Source organism: Neopelma chrysocephalum, unplaced genomic scaffold (genome assembly GCF_003984885.1).
Source record: "Neopelma chrysocephalum unplaced genomic scaffold, ASM398488v2 Primary Assembly neopelma1_45, whole genome shotgun sequence".
NCBI classification, from domain to species: domain Eukaryota; kingdom Metazoa; phylum Chordata; class Aves; order Passeriformes; family Pipridae; genus Neopelma; species Neopelma chrysocephalum.
The window spans coordinates 1,113,703-1,132,487 of record NW_020897704.1 but is presented as its reverse complement, the minus strand read 5'-3'; the positions used below and the strand labels follow the sequence as shown (position 1 = coordinate 1,132,487).

Sequence of the window (18,785 nt, the reverse complement as noted above, 5' to 3'; positions counted from 1 at the left end):
TCTCCTCATAACGATATATACTACACTAGAACTATTTATTTTTAAAATGTAATAATAACACAACTGACGGGATTACAAAATAACAAACGTGTGCCACATTTTGTCACAGCTTCATACCACAATGTTTTCTGCCCTCCAGTGGACAGAGTTCAGTATTGCAGTGCCATGTGAGCTTTTTTCGTACGCTTGATTTAAAAGTTTATTAAAAAAAAATTTATGCTAACATAACTATTTCAAAACTCAGGTATTTAGGGTTACTACAGATAAAAGGATAAGTTTAACAATATAAATAAAATAACACATTAATATTTATAACATATTACTAAATCATTATTTTAGCATAAACACAAATATAACCTCGAGATGCATAGGGTGTGTGCATGCTACACTTTCCAAGGGATACTATTCAAAGTCAAATGTCGCATTAATTATTAACTGTTATTTTTTAGAGCAATTTGTATTTTCATAAAAAACCTATTAAATCCTACTGATTTACTGTACATTTATGGATTGTGGATAATGGTTGAAACTCCCGTACAGGCAGGTAAACATTATGTTTTATGTTTAGTTTTTTAAGCACTTCTGGCAGAATTTTTTACAGCCTGGTATACAATTATTGAATTCTTATGACATGCCACATTTTTTATGCTAGCTAAAAAAGTCTTTGCAGATTATTTAAGAATGTTGTCTTTGTGGATTTTTTAAATTGTGAAAAATTGCTTTAATGTGTTTAAAGGATTTTTTTTTTTGGAAGGATGGAGAGAATGACTGCACTGTTGTTGCTAGAAACTTGAACAGATTTTAAGTAAGGATATATTTACAATTTTTTTTTTAATATTTGCATATCACAAATATGGACATTTTATATACCTAGGTATATACATATTCATGTGTGTACAGGGGTAATGAGAAGCAGCTGGAAAGTAGTACAGTATTTGTTTCAGGACAGGCTGTTCTGAGGCAAGAGTGGTATGAAAACTGGCACAGGTCACATTTCCCTGGTTTTGAGGGCCTTCACGATCATCCAGAAAGAAGATAGCACAGTGAAGGTCAAAGGAGGTCATGAGCTGCAGGAGCACAATACAATTTATGGAGAATTTTAATTTGTATTAAAGGCCAGTTGTGGTATCTTAACTTCCTTCCCACATCTTTGTTCTGTCATATTTAAAACCTACCTCTACTTTCATGCAAGGCTTTCTGTGGGTTTTCTATCATTGATATTCACTTGGGTGATAGATAGTCCTTTAATGCTAAACTGAAAGATTTGCACACCTCCTGGTGTGGTGAACTTTATCACAGGAACTCCAACTCTTAAAAACAGGTTTCTGCCATAGCAACTCTCCACATTTAGGCAAAATTAATATTAAAGTATTTGTACATTTCTCAGAGATTTGAGAGTACCTATCAAAGAGGGTTTCCTGCTGTGTTCTTCTTGGTGTATTTTTTGGGGGTCAAGCAATAATTTGTGTAATTTTCTCACCTCAAGAACTAGTGGGTACATTGACATGCTGAATCCAATGTCAAAGGTTAGCATTTGAAAACATTGGCTGCATCTGAAATACAATATAAAAGGAATCAGATTCAGTGAGGTTAGGTACTGCTGTGGAATACAGAATCACAGAGTCATTTATGTTGGAAAAGACCTTTAAGATCATTGAATCTAATCATAAACCTAACACTGACAAGTTCACCACTGAACCACGTCCAATACATATGGTGAAATGCCATACACACACAGGTCCAGAGAACACGCACAAGAACATGCACACAGAGGTCAAAAGACAGCATGTAATGCAGACTAAATAAAATTTCCAAGAGCCAGAAGCATTAATCATATATGGAGTCAGATTGTGAGCTGATATAAAAGTGCTATATAAAAACGTATTATTATATGGTTGACAGTTAAACCAGTGAGGGAGGTGAATTATGCTAAAGGAGGAAATGTCTTTTGAGGAGAATGAGGTCCTCCAAAAGTTTCAAGACATTTGGAGGGTAATAGATGGTGAAACTCTGCAGGCTCATTGAAGCTGAAGAGCTCTGCTGCAGCTATGGGGATGTTTGAAGGCATGGACCAGGAGCTCTAAGCAAGTCTTGTGTTATACAAACAAGAGAGTCCATCCTGTTGGTAAAAAAAGAGAGCTTGGACCACTGTCAAAATAGCTTCATTCCCATTACACTCCTCCCCTCCTTCCTACCCTCTCTACTCACAATGTAAGCTTTATTCCCAACTGTGTAAGTCAAATAATGAGGTTTACATTACTGCCACTAAAACACCTGGGTTGTCAAAATAGCTTTATAAAACACATAAATGTACTAAATAGTGACTTATTTAGTATTTATCATAAAAATGTCAGGGATGGGACATAACATATATAGAACAAATATTAATTTTAATTAGTAAAAATATTACATAATAGAGATTGATTTATGTGTAAGAACTATAACACACTAATGGAAGTGATTACACACAGAAATGTGATTGTTGGTGTCTAGGTGTATTTCATAAGGTACATTCCATAAGATATTCTACAGTGTCTCTTGTTCTGGTTGCCAGCTAGAGCCAGCTCTAAACCATCTGGGATACTCTAGCATTAAATATTTGACATACGAAAGAAGGTTCACTGAAAGGAAATACAGCTTTATATGTGTTAGGACAAGCCAAATTGTGAGTGATTTCTGTTCATCTGTGCTGCCTGAAACACTTCATCAGGACAAAGCATCTGGTCCTAGGTATTCATCATAACCTCTTCACAAACTGGAAACACTGTTGATATTGAAGAGGTTTACTCCTTAAATGCATGTCCTTACTTTACAAAGAAGTACAAAATACAGGGGAATTTTTTATTTTAGGAGTTGTGTATCCCCTACAATTTTTATTGTGTTCTAAGGAGTTATCTTGCATTACACTAGAATTACAATGACTACTGTGTTACAATCACTTACTGATTGAAAGAATTTGGTCCTGAGGCAGATGATTCACTGAAGACCTCAGTTATAAGTAGAAGTTTGCTTATAGCCTCCTTCATGTTGTTGAAGGCTTGTTGGGGAGAACTGTTTTTGAAGAATATGTCAAAAAATCTTTGCAGCTGTGAAAAAGAATTCATATACTTTTGAACATTTACAGTAAAGCAGTGCTTACAATCATAAATTAAAAAGCTGGTAGAAATAAAAACTGCCTTGCAATATCAACTTCAGTTCTTATTCATTTTCACAGTGAAGTGTTATGGAAAGCTCCACACTTTTTGTTTACAAACAACCATATCAGAAACAAAATCTATATTAATGGTTTTAAAAAATATCGGTCACAGTCTAAGCTTACTTCAGTATAACCTTTTGTTGTCACTGGTTCTAGGCAAAGGAAACTACAAATGCTTATTTCTTTAGCAGTGGGTAATAGCACAAAGTAAAAGCCTTCTCTCTTTTTAACACACTGCCCCAAGGGCCGTCCCATTTGACTGACTACAAATCCTTACCCTAGTCAACAAACTTTAAAGAGAATATAGGAGAAAGATGTTGAAAAAAAGACCAACCACCCCAGCCTGTGTTTTGACTGAACTCTGCATACCCTGTGATTTTCAGACTCATGAATCCTCACAATGGCATATTTACTGGCCTGCAGAGCACTGTCCTCAGCTGCTTTCATCACTCATGCAAATTCACCCATCTCATCACTTCACACAGAGATTCAGGGAAACAACTGGAGCAATAGAGACCCAGTGAAGAGTGGGACACAGGCAGGTTTTTTGCAAGAGCGTCATCTGTGCTAAGAAAGGGCTGCCTTTAAACCATATTTCCATCAGAGTTATCAAATGGCAAAGAACCCAACTAATGTCTGAACTATGTAAAACTATTAGATAATCTAGTAGTACTGTACTACCAAAGATCTCTTCAGAGATAAATGATGTAAAAAGTACATGTAGAACACGTTTTGTATTGACATTCAGAAAGGAAAAAATTCTGATTACTTACAGGAACTTCTCTACTAAAAATACTATGTGTGTATATATATCCCACTGGGACAACATGATGGAAGTATGCAGACTTCTGTAGACAATCCTACTAAGGACTTATGTGCTTGGCATCTCTCATCTCACTCTACCTTTGACTACCACAGTTCCTTAATCATCCTAGTGGCCCTCCACATCCCTCTTGCACTGGAGAGTCCAGAACTGGACACAGTAGTCCAGGTGTGCCACAAAGGCACAATGCTGGCTAATGGTCAACTAGGTGTCTAGACCCTTTTCTGCAAAGCTGCTTTCCAGCTGCTGATCTCCACCATGTGCAGGTGCCTAAAGCTGTTCCTTCCCAGGTGCAGGACTTTGCACTTCCCCTTGTTGAACTGCATGAGGTCTCTGCCAGCCAATTCCTTCAGCCTATCGAGGTTCCTCTGGGTGGCAGCACGACCCTCTAGTGTATCACTCCTCCCAGTTTTGTGTCATCAGCAAACATGGTGGGGGTACACTCTGCCCCATCATTCAGACATTTAACAAAGATATTGAACAGGAATGGATCCAGTAAGGATCCCTGGGGTACATCGCTGGTTCCTGGTGCTGTGTTATGATGCATTCACTGTGCTCACACCTGATACTAAGCATACTTCTGTACACTCTAGTCCACTGCATTTTCTAGCCAATGTTGGAGTCTCCCCTTGTGAGCATGAATACTGTCAAGCACATTGGTCTGCACTGGCATGGATGAATGGCTTTCAGTTTCTTCACGCAGGATACTGCAGTTAAATGTAATAAGCACTTTTCACTTTCCTTTTTAAAAAATACTGTATCATTGCCTACAGCCAGCCATGGGAGATACTTGAGTATGCAGCTAACACTGATCCTCCTTTGCTTTTTGCTCTCTTCAGCTCCAGTAACTCCATCCAATTGTGCTGGTAAATAACTAGTGGGTAGGCTTTTGGTCTGTCTGCCTTCCTGTTCTTATCACCTCTGATTTTATTTCAACAAGTGGTTGTCTTTCCAAATTTTACTGACTAAAGGAAATGTCCCCCATGCACAGACCTGGACTAAAGGTTTGTAGTGCCTGGGACTTTTTCTTCCTTTCTAATAAAGCTATTTGAAGTGCCAGTAGGAAAAAAATGACAACAGTATATATGACTGAAGTCATAAAATTAAACGTCTGATTGCCAGGAAATTGTGCAGTAAAGGTTTCGGATACAGCCTCAACTTTATCCTTTGGATATTTGCATGATGTTGAAATCTTGAATCACATCACACTGTATTTTTATGCTGTAGAAATTTTTCCTTGTGTACTACAGTTCCATGGGTCTCTGGGGCAAAAGAGCCCTGGAAGTACTATTTAGAGATTATGCAACTCCTCATAGCACTCTCCACTTCATTACCACAACAGGCTGAGAAGGAGTCCTTGTTTCCCAAAGTCTAAGACCACCAAGGCTCTGTTTCTCCCACAGAGTGGTACAAAGATTAAGAACAAAAAGCTTCACATTTTTCAAATTAGTTCTGATTCAGATTAATTTCTGAGTGAAATTGTCCCATTTCCATTCATTGTTCAGGGCAAATTAATTAAACTGCTCATCTGAAATAAAAAAAAAAAAAAAAAAATGAAGACTCATCTCACCAAGGTGGTTCTTCAGCTAACTTCGACAATTATTTCCAGCACCTCCGATGGATCTGGCAGACTACTCACATTCCTGCTACACTGGTTTGCACATTTTCTCTAATTTCCTAAATCTCCAATTGGTATTGAAGGACTAAGCAAGAAGCTGTGTTATTTTGCTGCACAGGAAACATAAGAAGTCGCAGAGTTTTATAAAGAGAGATGGGGGATTATCAGAAGAAAAGGCAAGAGCACCATTAGCTCATTGTGCCCCTTGCCATCAATCAATTCCCAAGCACTTCAACACAAAGGATACATGATGCATACATTTCTAGTAACAATTGATGAAAGACAGGTTTACTTCCCCTATTGGCACTCAGAGCATGCTGTTGGCTATAATAGTCAACTGTTGCCAACAGAACAGGCATTAAAATAAAACTGGCTTCTCCAGGAAACTGCTCTGCTTAGCCAGCCTAGAAAAGAAACATTGCTCAACAGGTTCTCATTGAAGGATATCAGATTTTATGTCAATGTTTTTCTAAGCCAATGACTGAAAATAAATATTTAGTCAGGCTGGTTCAAGACCATTGGAGACAAGAGACAAATACTTCAAGTTAAATTCCAATTCATAAAAAAAAATCCTATTTAAACAATTTCAGGTTAGGTTTGACTCTGATGGATTCCATAGGATTTTCAGCAACTGCTGGAAAAATTTAAAGTGATAAAGTGTGCAAATCTGCAGTAACCTCAGGTTCTTCTGAGTGAACAAAAGTATATAAACATCTGTGTTCAACTGCAAAATCCCAAAGTCACTGAGTTGAAGGTTTCTTCACATGATCACCACTGATGCTGGTCATCTCACCTACAGAGGACACAGATTATCTGTCCAGCAAAATTCAACCTCACCATTGCTGGAGTGGGATCAAAACAAGTACTGAATAGTGTAAAGAGGACAGAGTAAGAAAAACTGCTGGCAATCACACGAATCTACTCTGGGAGAAAGCTGACCTCTGGCTGGCAAATTTTTAAGCAGAGGAAGAGAGATTAAATTTTAGTAGGCTGTAAAACTTAATGCAGACATGCCAATATATTTTATACTATGACACCACTATAGACAGAATTGCAAGACTTCTCAGGAGCTTGAAGATGTTCATCCACGTGTTGGACACATACAGCTGGGGTTATGTTCTAAATATTTATGTAACGCCTTACAGAAGTGTGTAAATGCAGTCAAATTACGTGGATCAAGCACACATTTTCTGTAAAGCCAGAATGAATTAGAAATAGTCTTTAATTTAACTTAAACTCATTGACCTTTCACTGCCTGATAACTACTTTTGCTTTAGGAATAGCCACTGGGAAAAAACAATGGCTAACTCAATATTACTTTTATGATGCTTTTTCTTTAGCTGTTTTGACAGTTTTTAAAATCTGCAGTCATTAAAATAAGGTTTATACTCTCAGTGACACAGATCCCTCTGGCTCCTCAAAAATACACTGAATCATTAGTTAAAGGTCTGACACATTGAAAAAATGCCATTTAATTGACAAAAGAATTCTGATTTTCAGACCTCATGCATGGAGTCATGGAGCCTGAAGAAGAGTGGAAGAGTGTGGTGCTCACAGGGCTGGATGTCATGATGACTGTAATTCCCTCAAGGGGATTTTCCTCTGGCAATTTTTCTGCAAAGGAATTTCTCAGGAGAGATGCTGGAGCAGCCTATGGCAGCTAGCTGAACAGTGAGCTGAGGATTGCCCTGAAAAAGGGTATAAAACCAACCTGTAGTGGTCTTTCTGAGATTGCCTTCTAACTCAGTCCCAGAACAACCTTGTCTCCTGATAAAACAAACAGGAAAGATTTTCCTAAACTAACATTAGGAATGAAAATAAATGCAAACTTAGAACACTTCCCTTCACTGACTGCATTCATTAGCTTTCTGTTGATTGTAACAGGTGTTCAGAGACACAGCTCACATGAACTCAATTCACTCAGGTGTCAATACTGCAGAGGAATCCCACCCTACAAGACTACATGGCTTATGTCTATGGATGAGTTAAATGTCTAGGTTCCTTTTATACCTCACTGTGGAACACAGATACTTGAAGAGCATAATTCATGCCATCCTAAGGTAGACGCCTCAAAATGGTGACATTAATTGCAATCTAAAATTGCTCAGGTTCCTCTGGGAAATCTAAATGAGACACTGAAGACAGGTAGGAGATACGCCACCAGAGTGCTCATCCAGCCCACCCACGGACAACACCACCTGTGTGCCTGGAATATTCAGAACTGTCTGGGATTATGTTTGACCAAACTTACCATGATAAAGAAGAAGGTGACCATCAGCAAGGTTAAACAGTAACCAGGAAATTACAAAGTGACTTTTGAAACAAAGAAGGAGCCAGCTTGGGAAATAATAGAAAAGCAGCATGAAAATTTGTGGGGGAGAGACTTCCTGGTGGACACAGCAGCACTCAAAACCTGGTCAGGAACTGTGCTGGCATCACAGCTTCTGCCTAGACTGCAGGGAATACTGAGGTGTAAGGACGGGCACAGGTTCTGTATGAGTACATGTGAAATGGGCACACACCTCTCCAAGCAGACGTGCATGAAAGAAGGGAAGCTGCAACCCAGGAGAGTTGGACTGTGTTTGTAACCTGTGTTGCCTGTGTGCTCGGTCTGTATAAACATGGGTTAGTGGGTGGATGTTGACTAGAGCTTCAGAGAGTATTTATAGAAGGATGTTTAGAAATGCGCAATGTTTATTAAAATTTTTGAAATGTCTGGTATCATGATTTACCTCTTCTGTTACTGAAATTGATAGAAGGTATATTATTATTACTGGTTGCCAGTTAATTGTATATTATCAATTAGACACTTCTGAACCTACCCAAGACGCAAGGAGACAGAAGAAAAGAGACCACTGTGGCTACTGAGTAATACAATTTTGAGGTTTACATTTTCAGATTTAGTGCATCATAATTTTCAGTATTTGTATAAATAGATTTTGAAAGGACCTTGCTGGTTCCTAGTTGTAGCCTTCAAAACCACATGGCAGACAAAGTTATCAGGATAAGAGTTGAAAGTAAGATTTACACCTGATGTGCCAAAGCATGACCTTTGGTTTCAAGAATTTACCCTTTTTGAAGTAACAAAGGGCATCCTCTCCAGATTGTTCTGCTATCCACCAGAGCTTTTGCACTCCTGATCAGCTGGATCTGCAAGGTCTCAAAGACGGTAATTGCCTCTTCTTGAAAACAGCTTGAATAAATTCAATCAATCTCTGAAAACTTTCAGCATAGGCTCTGTACTCGCAGTTCATTTTTGTACATTCATTCTTCTTACTGGATCTATCTTTGGTGAAATTTCTTCACCAGGTCCAAATACTTTTGGGTGTAAGTAGTTGTTCATAGGTACAAAAATACTCTTTTACACACAAACAAGAATCTTGTTGACTATATGTATGGAACTATCCAATTATCTAACATGTCTGCAAGAATACAAACTGATTCGCTTTGAAGGCCAGGATAAAACATATTTCACAATAAAGCTACTTCCTATATTGTCTGCTAGCATGGGTGGACCTCTCCACTGATCATAGTGTATAGGAAAAAGTCACAGGATGTGTAATGGGATAAAAATGTACCCATGAACCATGTACCAATGGTTCCAGAATAAATCACAGAGAAAACACTGCAGTAATTTATCATAAGTTTATAGCACTAGCTTAAAGTAGGTCTGTTTATTCCACTCCTGATTTACTGTTATGATGTGCCATTTCTCTGCAGCTTTATCATCGGACTTGACGAAGGGGGAAATCATGGTAGTATGCAGCTGTTTTCTACAGTAAATTTCCATGTTATGTATATATTTTTCTTTATATAAGATTTTTAAAGACATGATATTTAATTGTTCATTAAAAAAGTTGTTAACAAAAAACCCCCAACCTCTTGTCCCTTAACACTTTCACAACTTATCTACATGGAGGAGAAAAGGCCATCTGAGAAAGGTTTCCTCTAAAGCTCCTTGCTCTTAAGACCAAGTTTAAAAACAAAGAGCCACTCACCAGCTTCAGCAACCACTAAATTAGGCCATTTGACTGAGACTGAACAAAGAATGATTTCCCAACCCAGCACTAACTTCTTAGTAGGAAAGTAAAGGTGATTTACTAACAGCATTTCCCAGCTCACTGCAAGACACAGAAGTGGATCAGCTTGACTAAGGGAAGCTGTAAATCAAATAAAAGGAAAGATGAGAAGAAGAATCAGGATAATGGAAGGCAGGTCTAGGAAAGTTGGGAGCCACAGTGGGGCATGCTTACAAAGCTTACAGAACAGCCAGAGCAAGAGAATTTGTGAACCAGGAAAAAAACCAGAGACCTAAGGGCCAGGGTAACAGGGTAAAGACTTACGACATATCCACATGTCGTAGAGAACAATCAGTCTAGAGCTCTCTCTTAGCTAAACTGGGATGTTCATAATGAGAAGAGCAGAAAAGAACTCCAGAAGGAATTTTGACTGTATTTGTGCACCACATGACAGGTTGACTCAGAGATGAAGAAGATAAAGAAGGAAGGATTACTTATTCTTTCTTTTAAGATGAGAATTAGGGGTATGAAATCAAGTAACCAAGCAGAAGTTTTAAAGCAAACAAATACTCTTTCTCAAGGAACACATAAACAATCTGTACAGTCTCATTCCTAGAAGACATTGGGAAGACCAAGAGAATTGCATGGCATAAAAGTTCACTGGAACTTATTAAACTTATTAACTTGTTCCACTTCCAGTTTTGTGTTTCTAACCTTGCAGGTTACCAGAAATAGTTACAGTCTGCCTAGGGACCAGCACCAATTTATGCTTGTCCTGTTACACATTTTCATGATGCTCACTTGCCTGGTTGTTGCCAGAAATGGCATGTCAGACTAAGTGTGTCTTTGATCTCCCTCAGTCCAGACAGACTTCCATTCTTAGATCAGTGAAAAGAGAAATGATAGGGCTCTAGATCCCATGAGGACAGAAAACAGAGATGGGATTTATATTATGTCCAGTCTCCCAGAAAGATGAGAAGTACAGCATTCTTACAGAACTTAATGAATAAATTTAATTTTAGTCCCCAATAACCCTGCAATCTAATTGATTAAGAATTGATGGTAATTTTTCTTTTGTGTTTGCTCCCGGAAGTGACTGGGTAAGAATATTAAATTAAAAAAAAAAACCCAAAGTGAAAACATCCCGAGTCTTTCTGCTGTTTGTAAACATTTTGCTCTTTATCTGCATGCATGTTTGCATTTTACCTCACTACAAATGTGTGGCTAATACTTGACGTAGTATCAAAACCGGCCACTTGAGGGCAATACTGCAACTTAATTGCCACCGTACTCGGCTGTAAACCAGACCTCCACGTCATATTAAAAGACAGATTTCCTGTATAAGTGAGGGTCCAGTTTTATTTGCATATGTGTTAAGTAGAAAAAAGTATTTTTCTTTATTCACGTTTCCAAATGCTTAATACACAGAGAGTTTCAGCGACAGTTATAGTGACTTACACCACAGCAAGATTAACAGCAAACTGCTTTAATAAAGTATGTTTACTTCACTTCACAACTGGAAAATTACTTCAGAGCTGTTTCATCTGAGCGTATTAAGGGTTATGCAAAAACATCAGTCAAGCAATTCAAGTCTAGGAGGCACCTGTCTATTTTGGATGAGCAAAGGGATAGTGAGCCAGGGGGCCACGGGAGGTTGCCAACAGCATAGAAGAGCCTTCCCTGATGACGCAGGAGGTGCTATTACAGTCTACAAAAGTGCATCCCTTCATTAAGAACTGGGATCAGGTTTGGAAAGGTTAATGGCAGGGCAAAGTAAGCACTTCACAGTGTGTTAAGCCTTGAGATAATTAATCATAAATTACTGTTCTGCACACCAACTTCTACAAAACAGAAAATTATTCAGGGGTCAGCATTCTACTCAATACACATGCATAATGTCGATTAACACAAAGGAAATTATTTCATACATTGACAGAGACCCTTCCCTTAATTGGTCCCATATGCAAAATAGAAAGCTTCTATTTTATTACTAATTTTTCAACACACAGATGGTCTAAATAAGGGGGTTCCAAATTCCCTCAAGGAAATAGGGCTATTACACAAGCCTTATATCAAAACATCTGTGTGGCAGAAAGCCATTCTCTCCCTTGCATGTTCCCATGCTGGGCCCAAATCTAGAGCTGCACTTTTTTTACCCGTTAACTACACACAGAATCATCATGGCAGCTCAGGATTTACCTTCTTTTGCTTTCTGGACTGAGATACTAAAATATGTATAATCCAGAGAAAACCTGGCAGTCTGTGAGCAAAACATACTTGAACTCTTCCTGAACTTCCATTTGACCAAGGCTTATTCAAGTAATCATTCTGAAGTCATGCCACTATGACTAGGATAAGTAAATATGCATTGCAAAAATCACTTACAATAGTTTACTAAGAAAAAAGAAAGCAGTGGGGATTGCAGTATTATTTAATTCATTAAACTCCTGTTTTCTCTTTACACAGTTTCTCTTAATCATTTGATATCATCTGCTACCCTATCTCCAGTTTTCTTAAAAATCTCTCCATATATACCATATTCTGATGACTACTAGCAACCATAAAGTGTCTTTGGACACAGGAGATCAAACTTTAAACATACTTAACATACTGAGTTTGTGATAGCAAGGCTTTAGCTAAGTTAACCACAGACATGGATGAATTTCTCATAGATTATATTTAATTACACTGGTATGAGACAAAAATTCCTGAACAGAGGTCTGTACACTGAGGAGGTCTCTAAATTATTGTGTAACATTATTGGAAGCAGTGCATCAAAATTATTCTCATTTCTTCATTAAAAAAAATAAAACCCAGAACTCAATCAGCTGCTCTTGGGGAAAAACACATCAAACACTAGGAAATTTTTCCACACCAAAGTCTCCTCTATAGGCATGTTGAGTCCCCAGAAACAGCGATGTCAATCAGTGGAAGAACAGGTCTTAGAGATCCTTTCTGTCTGTATCGACTATCGACAGGTTGGTGCTTCAAAGCATGACAAACCATTTCCATCCTGCATAATAGAGCCGGCGGAAACTTAAAGTTTAGGAGCTTTCTGGACCAGGTTCCTTAGCTGGTACAAACACGCATAGCTCCACTAGCTACTCTGGGAAAGGAGATCACTCTGCTGGCATTTTATGTCCCACTAGCAAATGACAGCTCCATGAAGTTTATGAGAAACTTGACATAATCTCATCCCAAAGGATATCAATGGTTAAATTCATACCTTCTCCCAAGTATTATTTTCTGATGGGTGATCTGCCTGTTGCCTCTGCATCAAGCACAGACCCTCTTTATGATTTTCCCAGTAGTGCTTTCTCCCTACTCTTATGAATTCCCAGCATCTCACTTCTCCCAGAAAATCCCTAACCCTTTCCATGTTCTTTATAGGGCGTACTGTGCTGAGAGAGAGTCTTACACACCCCATTTTCTATCATTTCATTAATTTGCATTTCAATCTCTACATCACTACAAATGTGCTTTCTGTGGTGCCTATTTTTTGTTTATACCTCACCATTTTGGCAAGTTTGCCTAAAGGTGTAACACCACAGCAGATTGGAACTACTGCAGATGCACTGCTATCATTTTTATTTCTTCCTCAGCTGCCAAAGTGCTCTGTAAATGGTGGCTGGCACCCTGTTCAGCAGACTTCCCTCAGTGGGAATTGTTTTACAGAGCTATATCACAATTACTAATGACTGCTTCAGCTGCAATAGTGATGCTGCTGGATATTGTGCTATTTTAATAAACATAAACCAAAACTGAATCCCAAGGTTTGAAAGTGAGTGACCATTACTCTTCATAAATATAAATAGAGGAAAATAGATGGCAAAGTAATATATCTCCATTGGCTTCCATAGCTTCTGAGGGGGGAAAGAGAAAAGTACGTTCAACTCACCCAATTTTGGTAATCCAGAATTTGGCATAGAATGTCACAGCCCACAGAAGGAAGCAGACACTTTTACCAGGAAACTCATCTCACTCCAAAACTAGTATCTAAACTGGGTGGGATGACTTGTTCTCTAGAGGTGTCTGTTTCTCCAATAACTAAAATTAGATAAAGAGCTTAGAACTAGGCACTTCACTTTGAGAGAGCTAAAATTGTAGAACATACCAAATGGCTAACATCATTAAGAGTCCAGACAGTAACACCACAACACTCAGACTGATCCAAAGCCAAGATCTGCTCCTACTCCAAGAACACTAAATGGCCAAAGCGCACCCATCCTCTGACAGCTGCTGCAGGAGCTGATCTATGTGACCTCAAGAAAAAACTGCTGCTTTGTGATCTTAAAACATCAAAAGGAAAGAAGAAGCTGCACAACTGTAGCTTCTTCACAAAGAGCTGATATGTTGGAAGTACAGTTCCTTTCTGGAAGAAGAAAGAAATGCAAAGGCACATTTGCAAATTCATTGGTCTGCTGAGCAAACAAAATGTGTAGAGAGAGGGGTCTCTCCAGGCACTTGGAGAGAATTAATCCAGTTAAGGCATACCCTTCTTCATAAAATCGAGACCATGAGGGGGTTTAGGGTTAGGGTTAGGGTTGAGAGAGTGAAAGAGCCTAGAGCCCCAGGGACACTGGGGCTGGAAGATGCATGGCAAGGGAATCACGGCAGGGCCCCAATATTGCTGAATCTGCACCTTTCGAATCCCACCCTCTCCATGGTATACTTCCTTCTCCTTATTTAGCAGTGTGCTGACCTTCCTCTAGTCTGTTTTACTGCACCTAAAAAAGGAATCTAAACAAACTGTTTTAAATATTTACTTTCCTGTTTTACAGCACTGTCAATATCCCAGAAAAAAGCTGTTACTGCGTGGCAGCACCCACACTGCTGTGCGTTAGAGAAAACAACCTTGCAACTGCTGACAAATGTCACCAATAAAAATGGGCTCTGAGGCATGCAAATGCCCCCAGTGCGCAGGGCAATGCTGCCCTGCTTCATGAAGCAAACCCAATATGTTCTGAGAAATGAAAACGGTACTTTATGAGAACATTCACTGTAGGCTGTGGACTGCTAACAAAGAGGTAAAAGAGAAGAACGATATTCTCTGATTTTCTGTCTGTGTGCTTTGCCTGAAAGACGGAAAAAGTAGGAAACAAAATGTTTGACCTTTATGGTAAAATGCTTCTTCTTGGGTGGATGCCAGACACTGGTGGTTGAATGAATGAATGCCCGCAGAGGTGTTAAGGATGTCACAAGCACATATGCTTTGATGATGACAGAAAGGTCTTGAGCTTTAAGGATGTCCTTGTGCTCTGATGAAGCTGATACTTGATTCCTGGAAAGTAATAAAAATATGTAGCATTAATACTGTGCTTTTGCAAATGAGTTCTAAGAAAATAGTGAAATGGTGAAATTGTTGGAAAATAGAAATTAATCTTTTTTCCCTGAAGGTAAGCAACACAGTAGATTAAATCAAGCAGCCTGGAACAAAGCTTACATGAAGTAATTTCATTGCTTCCAGCATTTTTAAATCTTAATTTCCAAACATATAAAGCAACTATATTATGAGGGAGTAAATTTTGAGAGTATGTATGTGTAAATGCATTTTTTGAATATTATAATTGTTGCAAACCCAGGACATTCAGAGTGAAATATCAAATTAAGATTAATTTAAACATTAAAGAAATCCAAAAGCCTTAAATAACAGAAGTACATAGTCAAGGTACCCAGATTTAATACTGATTAATAGGAAATACAGAAACCCCACCAAACCCTGTGGAAAGACTGCAATATTGTTAGCACTTTCCTCAATGTAATAAAAGGACAGAAACATGTGGTGCTGCATACTTTCCCTAATGAAAGCCATATACAATAATTCCAAATATTAGGAAAGACTAGGATACCTATAAATAACGCATAATACCTCAGTTAACCTAAGAATTATGCAAGCTAACTCTATCTGGGAAGTGACACGGCTCTCTAAAAACTGGCATACAGCTCCCATAGTACACACAAAAAGAATGAGCCATAGAAACAGGACAGAAAAAAAACAAACTCAAGGAAAAAAATCAGTTATTTAAAAGCTCATTGCTTGGGGAAATATGAGCTGTACTTGGGCATATTCACAAATGTGGTTATTAATCTGTCTGTTAAAATCTCTGAGTATCAATTTACCTCATAGCAAATGCAATGGGAAGATGACTATACAAATTATGGGTCTCTAAGGCTGATTACTTGTAAAAGACAAGGGGCTCTCCTCCCATTTCTGCGCAACTTTTGGCAATATGTGGCCTTTCCAGACCTCAGTTTTGCTATCTGTTAAGGAAGTCTAACATCTATCTGAAGAAGAACTACTTCTTCCCTCTGCAGAATAGTAGGTCCTCAGAGCATAAAATTTGTGAAATACTGTAATATAGGAAACAGCACTTGATAAAAGACAAGTTATCAAGTACTTCTTCATTCTTCACTTGAGGGAGGATCTCTGTGCAAAGGACCACATATGCGTGTCTGTGGTAGAGGCAAGGCGGGGATGGGAGCAGGAAACAACTCAGCCACCATGAGACCTAAACATTCAGGGGTGTCTCTGGGTCTGTATTTATCTTTCTAGGTTCTTCAATGCCTTCAACATAAAGACTTAAATGTTTACGCTCAAAACACGTGCAAACTTGGCTAGTACAGAAACAAACATTATGCAAGTATGAGATGCAATACATCCAAATGCTCCATCTGCTGTGGTCTCCTCTTTTGCTACATTCTGCATCCCTGACTCCCAACTAACTGCATGATGAAGCACTGGCAGTTCCTGAGGATGGGGTATTACGAGCTTACAGCTCTGCACTCATGTGCTGCTTCCACTGGTGCCACAGATGAGAGGTACGTGTCTTGTCAGTGCTTTTGCTGCCCTGGGACACATCGCTTGTGATGCTGGCCCTTGATGGTCCAGGCTGGCCAGAACACTCTGGGGTGACAACTGGGAGCTGCAGGTCTGAAAAAGTACCAAGAGGATGAGAAAGGAAGTCAGCAGTGCATTGAAAGCAGCGGTCAACTCCTGCTGCTAAGGTTAAAATGTATAAAACATAATAGATAGAGAGGAGCTACCAGCATCAGCCAACAATGCAAAATAACAAATGCTGAGACGATAAACCTTTTCTGATCTGCTATCAGAGAGTTTCTCACCCACCAAGCACCCCCTTCCAGCTGCAAGCTGCAGACTCAGAAGCTTAACTGCAACTCCCACTTTACAGGTGAGTGCAGTAATGTTCCATTAAAAAAGCATCCCCTTCTCCCTTCTTCAATATAGAAATCCTTTATTTCTAAATACAGAATTCCAAAACTTAGTTTCTAACAGAGCACAATTACAATTAATGGGGATAAAAAATTTATTTGACTAAGAACCAAGGGACTTTGCCACTGTAATACACTGTAATAACATAGACAGCTCAGTAAATAACCACATATCCTTGTTTCTATGTTCATTACTTAAAGCTACAATTTGTAGTTACTGAAACCTATGGGAGGCTTAGTTCTGCCACCAAACACAGGGGGTGCAGGACTGATGTACTACAGTCCTCCAGGTTACTGAGGCATATGACCATAAACAGTAATCAAAATATTGTGATGTGAGATCAGTCAATGGGTAGCATGTATTTTCTGCTTTTACTGTGCCTTTAAAAAGGCACAAAGCCCTTATGTTGTATCATTATTTCATGTAGGGTGGTTTTCACTAATTCTAATACACCTCACATTTCAAGTTCTTAAGTAATAGTCAGGGAAAAGTCAAACTGTTCACACTACTCCCAAACCTTAATACCTTTCTTTTTAATGACATACTGCATCATGCTAATGTTATGAATTTATTTGTAGAACTTCTCTTTTAAAGCATTCACTCTCAACTTTGGTACATGAAATGAAAAGTAAAACTGAAGTTGTTTCTGGTGATGAGCTGTGAGCAGTCATTTAAGGAAAAAACCTATTCATTTTTATAGAGATCCTGGTAAAATGACATTGTGATTGTCTATATTCATTGGCTGTTCATCAGATCAGCTCAGTTCAGCCTTCCAATCTCAACTGGGATCTAAAATTAATCTGGTCTTCTGCCTTACATGCATTGCACCATTTAGCAGGATAAAAGGCTTTAATAATCAAACCACGCAGTTTTTTAATAAAGTACGTCATACTCAAATGATATTCACACTGGCATCTCTCTGTTGTGTTATGCATTATAACTGATTTGGACTTTGTAAGTGACTACGTGGTTTTTGACAGTACAGCAACGAAAAAAGACTAGTCCACCTACTTGGCTGTGCAGTGATAATAGGAGTAAGCCAGTAAACTCCCATTAAGTCATTTATTTAGCAGGCTTGCTTCTGAATATGCACAGGGACCAGATCTGTGAAATCAACTGCTGTTTTTTCCATGCTTGCCTTGTAAAGACACAAGGACAACTTCCACCCTGTAGATAGACAATGGCATTTCACCATGGTAGTTTGCAATGGCCCCGTGCAACTACTCCTATGCATCACTTTAGATATCTATTAGCATGGTAGTATTCTTAGGCTTTGTATTTAAGCAATGGAGAAAGAGTGAGAGAAAGAGTGAGACAGAAAGAAAGAGAGATCAGTCCTTGGAGCACTAAGAGAAATACTGGTTCTGAGGGGCTTTCTGAAAGAGAGTGGCTTTTTCACTGACCATGCAAGAAAACTAACCTACTTACTTGCAGCTGCAAATAATTCCCAGAGTATAAAGTTTGATCACACAGCTTTGGTGTTCAGATAAAACCAGAATTATTAAAACACATAAAGGCCCTCCACAGTGCACAATTTACTTTAGATCTTTTTCTAATTTATCCTCACATGGGTAAAAAGGCAAGACACAGCCTTCTGCTGTTGCAACTATTTATGGAGTTATGGAGCCAAGCCCTGTACCCCTGTATCTTGGTAGTGTAGCACATCCACAGGAACAGACCAGCACTGTCAGACTCTGTAGTTCAACTCTAGTAGCCTCGATCTTCAAACAGCAGGATACTGAAGTGGCACATGGCTGAAAGGAGGCAGAACTCTGTTTCCAGACAAAGCCCCCTATAACATATACACCTTTTACGTCAGGCCATATCTCCATGTCTACGTTAACAGAACCATGCAAAGGACCACAATCACAGCTCGTCTCGTCTGATCATCTGAAAGC

The 18,785-nt window shown here is 38.8% G+C and overlaps 1 protein-coding gene across 3 annotated transcripts in view; it reads right to left on the bottom strand.

Annotated features, from left to right (window-relative positions):
• The window catches only part of CPED1 (cadherin like and PC-esterase domain containing 1), a 147,736-nt gene that overhangs the window by 84,096 nt on the left and 44,855 nt on the right, over window positions 1-18,785 (bottom strand). For all 3 annotated transcript variants that reach the window (XM_027679129.1, XM_027679130.1, XM_027679132.1), the window contains exons 6-9: window positions 16,431-16,587; window positions 14,769-14,937; window positions 2,944-3,086; window positions 1,481-1,553 (exon numbers count right to left, since the gene is read on the bottom strand). In XM_027679129.1, the coding sequence (XP_027534930.1) occupies window positions 1,481-1,553; window positions 2,944-3,086; window positions 14,769-14,937; window positions 16,431-16,587 (542 nt within the window). The remainder of the gene's footprint in view (window positions 1-1,480; window positions 1,554-2,943; window positions 3,087-14,768; window positions 14,938-16,430; window positions 16,588-18,785) is intronic.